General features: G+C 34.0%; 1 protein-coding gene across 1 annotated transcript in view; it reads right to left on the reverse strand.

Moving 5' to 3' along the window:
- LOC109242156 (inositol-tetrakisphosphate 1-kinase 3-like) overlaps positions 1–1563 on the reverse strand; it is a 7443-nt gene extending 5880 nt beyond the window's left edge. The window contains exon 1 of the mRNA XM_019408990.1: positions 934–1563. Coding sequence (XP_019264535.1) covers positions 934–1127 — 194 coding nt within the window. The 5' untranslated portion in view covers positions 1128–1563. The remainder of the gene's footprint in view (positions 1–933) is intronic.
- Between the last annotated feature and the right edge of the window lie 3906 nt (positions 1564–5469).

The following is a 5469-nucleotide window of genomic DNA, read 5'->3' on the forward strand; positions in this document are numbered from 1 at the left end:
GGGGGGGGGATGCAGTGATGGGAGTAAAGCTTCGACAACCCAAAACCACCTTGCCCGCACCATTGTCATGCCTAGATCAACACAGTCTTCGGGGTGCCAGAATATGAAGAAATACCATCATCGAGAAAAGGAAAAACAGACTACTACAACTACAACAACAACCCAATATAATCCCACTAGTGGGGTCTGGAGGACAACAACAAGCATATCAATCGGAAAACCAAAGCAAAAATACAAAACTAACAGTAAGTACCGTAATCAGAAAGCCGAAACGAAAGCAACAACAAGTAACAACAGAAGTCAAGGGATACAAGGACAACACTCGGCTACCTATCCTAACCCTTTACCTTTATTCTCAACCTCCATACCTTCCTATCCTCCCACCCCCAAAAGAAGGGAAGGAAATGATCCCTCTGCTCCTAGAAGAATGGGGGTTGGAGTGCGAGCATCAGTGCATCTAATTTTCTTTGTATATACGTACATCAATTCCTTAATTTAAAATTACTATAAATCACAAATTTTCATAGTTAAAAAAATTTAACAAGTATTGATAAACAGTAGTCATGGAAAAAGATGTTTAACCCCAAATAGTAAATGTGCTGTATGGAAAAGAGGGAGAATAAATAAAACCTGACAGCAAAGACACTTACAATCAATTGAAATGTTCACTAAGTCCACTATGACTAATTAACACAGCATTAGTTAAGGGTCATTTCATAGAAAGAGACCAGCAAATCAATTAGTAATATTTATAAAATAGCACCAAAAATATCTATCTGTCAGAGGTTACAGACCCTCCAGAATGTTCTCCAGCTATGCTAGCCACACAAAGTAAAAATGGAATATTTTTATCCCAATGATTTACTACTGCTAAATTCAAGAAGCTCAAATATCTATGAGAATGAATCAACAAAAGAAAGAAGAAAAGATTACCTAGCAAGACATTCAAGCTTAGGCTGCAAAAAGCTCTTAGTTTTCTTGGAGGTAAGAGCATAACCCACCACTACAGTTTTCTTAGACTGTACTAACCCACCACCTACCATTTCTGTTTGATTTTCCTCTGTGTTAATTTCTTCCTCCTCTTCCACTTCCCTCTTGTACCCAACTATTTCACCCTTCATCCTCATCCCCCTTAACCCACAAATCTCACTCTCCTTATTATTACACCAACCAATTCACGAAAGCAAATTAATCCAAAATAATAAAAAAAGATTTTTTTAAAAGTTTAAATCTTTAATACCAGTATCACAAATGGACTAATCTTTAATTCCAGAAACAAAAACAGAAAAAGTTAAGATCTTTGAACCCCAGAAAACCCAAATAGAAAAGAAAAAGAAAAAGCTGTGATCTTTTTACGTTTTGTAGCTTGGGTTATCTTAAAAGGATTCTTGAAATGGCGATAAAAGTGTGGGGAAAGTTCTTTGCTTTAGAAGATGCCGGAAATGAAAGGAGAGAAAGAAAGAGCAGAAGGGGGTCGGTTATATATAGGAGAGAGAAATGGGGATACACGCGTAGAGATTTGAGAAGTGATAGACATTGCTTGGGTGTGTGTGTTATTAGCTGTAACAGTAAATACTAGATTGCTCAAACGCAACGCGTGGATGTATTTATAGGCCATATAACGCTTATATACACTTAAGTTTGACTCACACTTTAAAAATGATATAAATACATAGCAAATTTTGCACTTGTTTTTCAAAAGTAAACTAAGTATACAATATAAAATCAATTTTTTTGATATTTTTAAGTGTTTTATGGGCCATATAGAACTTACTTTGATGGGCTTGTTGATAGATCAATTGAGTAGAAATGGCGTGGGTAACCAATATTTAAGGTGGTATTTATTTTTTATTCAGCAATTCTAATATTGAGCAAAAATAGCCATTACTCTATTAAAATTAATATAAAAAAATATTTTTATTCTTTCTTCCATTGCTTTTCTTCCCAAACCCTCGCTTTTCTCTCTCAAGTTAGATACCCATTATTGATCTCTCAAATTGTGATGACCCAAAAGTTGCAGAATCAATATGTGATGCAGCAGAGAAACAGTCAGATCATTAATCATGGTATTCCTGTTGAAGTTCTTGATAATGTGTTAGAAGCTAGACATAAGTTCTTTGAGTTGCCTGTTGAGGAAAGGAGGAAGTATTTGAACGAGAATTCACCCACTCTCTGTAGGTGGAGTTCTAATTCTTGTTGATGCATTGTGATGTGTTGTTGAAAGGATTTGGTCCGTAGCTTAGAGTTACAAGCGCAGAAATTAAGGACAAGTAATTTTGAACTTAGAGTTACAAGCTCATAAATTAAGGACAGCTAGTCCTGAATTTACAATAACAAACTCATAAGTTAAGGACACTTGATCCTGAACTTAGAGTTGGAAATTCAAAAATTAAGGACAATTGGTCCTTAACTTAGAGTTACAAGCACAGAAATTAAGGACATGTAGTCTTTAACTTAGAGTTACAAGCACAGAAATTAAAGACAGGTAGTCCTGAACTTTGAGTTCCAAGTTCAAAAGTTAAGGACATGTAGTCCTGAATTTAGAGTTACAAGTTCAAAAGTTAAGGACAAGTAGTCCTAAACTTAGACTTACAAGCTCATAAACTAAGGACACCTAGTCCTGAACTTACAGTAACAAGCTCATAAGTTAAGAACACTTGGTCCTGAACTTTATAAGCAGAAGGGTATTTTCGTCCGAGCGGGTAAAGTTTATTAAAGCAGTGGCTAAAGACTAAAAACAGTTGCTTAAAAGTAAATACATGTCTTATTAGTGGCTAACTGTGCACTTCCCTCATCAATTGATGTAGGTTAATGAACGACGTGGAACTTAGTTCAAGAGGTAATTATTGGTAGGTGTTTAGTTCGAGGGCTTGTTGATAGGTAATTGTGAATTGTCGTATAAAGTCTTGTTGATGGCCATGTAAAACTATGTTCAAAAGGTAATTGTTAGGTGTATGAACAAAAGTTTCACAAAGAAATACTCTTAAATGTGAGGCCTTTTTAAAAAAATCGTATATTTTGGCCTAAAACAAATAATATCACATCATGTTATATTGAATTGGTCTATCTCAACATTTGCAAAGTAGTGTGTTAATATTTTTTCTTCTTTTTACTGCTTTATAAAATAGTTGGTAATTCCACGGTATGAATTATTTACATATATTGTTACATTATGCCATGACGTTCACCTAATTGATTGAGGTTTCTAAAGTTAAATAATAATAAATCTATAAGCATAATGTTCACTGTTTCTAATGATATTTTGTGATTATCAATTATATCGGAAGGTTACCCTTTAATCTACATCCTATAATCGATGCTCTTGAATGAAAGAAAGAAAAGTGTGGGACTATATCAAACTCGTTTATATCAAATTACTCCTATTAGCTTACCCTTTAATTAATCTACATAGAACGAAATTACTTATCAATTGGTTATATAGTAACTTTAACAATTTATGTATGTTATGCATTTCTAAATTGGTAAAATTCTATTCGGAATTTGATTGAGGTGTGAATCACGAGTTATGATCATGCTAAATACGTAATTATTATGCGTAAGTAATAGAAATTACTTTACTATTTTATAATGAATGGAATCCACATGGTCTTCATGTGTTGTTGGACCTTATCTTGATTCTTGAATAGTTGGACATCATTTTCCTGATATATGTTTATTTAACATCACACTACGCATTTAATATATATATATATATATTTCATTTAATTAATATCTAATTTAATCACAACAAAATCAAGATTTGTTTACCATACGTACCAAGTTGGCAACGTGCATATCCTACCCTGAAGTTTCTTCCTTTTTTCTTCATGCTTTTTCTTTATGTGGAAGATTCTAATTGCCTGAGTGGATCCTATATGTCAGCTTGGCATAAACAACTATATATAAAAATTAATTTTTAATTTCTTCCAAATAACAACAAAAATAGACTACGGTTCTCTAACTTTCGCACCAATTGTTAATACTCTAGATAAAATTCAAAATTATATCTAATAAATGTCGTATGACTAGCTTCATTGCAGAATATGCAATCTCTAATTATACAAAAATTATAAGGAATTGACCAAAAATTTTGTATAGAGATAAAAACAACTCTAGTTCTAAGTTCCAGGCTCCAGCTCTATGAATTTTGTCACCAACTGTAATTTGCTAAGTTTTTGCGAATTCTACATTAACTCTAATGACTATGTTAATAATAAAAAATGTATAATAAAAAGGGATCGTAATTCACAAATCACAAGTGACAAGACTAAAGTTTAAACTCAAAAGAGATCTGATAGGATGATTTTTGAATTTTTTACGGGGCCAAACATCTTTTTCGTGGCATTGGTATTGAGACACTGTAATATAATTCGGAGCACAAATAACGGATTGTGTACCTTAAATTCGCAGCGGATATTGTTGTTGTTACTACCAAAAGAATCTGCCCCAAGTCTCCTTTGATATTACTAGGAAATCAAGGTTAAAGTTCACAAACTAAATATTTTTTAGTGTGATGATGTAATCTAGAAAGTTGGGTTGCTTTTCCTTCTTTCTGGTTTTTTCCTTTTGTTTTCTACGTAATGTCTCTTGTGCTCTCTCTTTTGAAGCAGAAGACTTCCCCTTTTTATTAGGAGAGGTTGAGCAGTTCTCAGATAACTGTTCCCTCTCCTTTTCAAAAAGGATTTGAACAGTTATAACTGTTCCCCCTCCTTTTAAGGATAAGGTTGAACAGTTATAACACAATTGTTCATCCTTTGTTTAAAAAATCAGATAATTCTTTGTTTACGAGTAGGGTAAGATTGGATCGGGTCGGTTCACATGGGCGACCCACGATCCCAAAAACTTACATCTCCCACCTCGCACATGGTGGACAAGACCCAAGCCAATATTACATCAACTAGACACACAATTCATATACGACAAATAGTTCGTGCGACATGTGAGCATCAAGGCTTGCCTTCAAGGTTTTATAAGCCCTATATAGGAATTCAATCACGTATGGAAAGAATTCACTTTTAATATGAGGATATCAGTACTCACAATACCTCAGACTTCACTACTTCAGTAGTTACCCATTCGATCTCTCATCCTCTTTAAGTGGTGAACTCGAGTTCAAGTTTAACTTTATATACACAATTACATTCGACATCTATATGGTCATTGTAATAGCCGGCTTGTGTACACAAGTCAGATTATTTTAATTTAATTGTCTTCCCTTTCTACTCGAATCTACCTATTCCAAATCAACTGCTTTCCTAGACATGCACTGCACTGCCCAATCATTCATGGCTATTAGTGACATGCTAAAGTAGCAATATTGATTGAAATTTCAAGAAACAGTAAAATGTCAAAGGGTATTCCAATGAAAAATTAATGTTAACTTTTCAGGGTCTCACACAATGAAGAAGCAGGGAACCATTCTTTCATTAACCCATTGGTCGCTTAACACACGTGGTATGAAACACGTGC

Source organism: Nicotiana attenuata, unplaced genomic scaffold (assembly GCF_001879085.1).
Source record: "Nicotiana attenuata strain UT unplaced genomic scaffold, NIATTr2, whole genome shotgun sequence".
Classification (NCBI taxonomy): Eukaryota; Viridiplantae; Streptophyta; class Magnoliopsida; order Solanales; family Solanaceae; genus Nicotiana; species Nicotiana attenuata.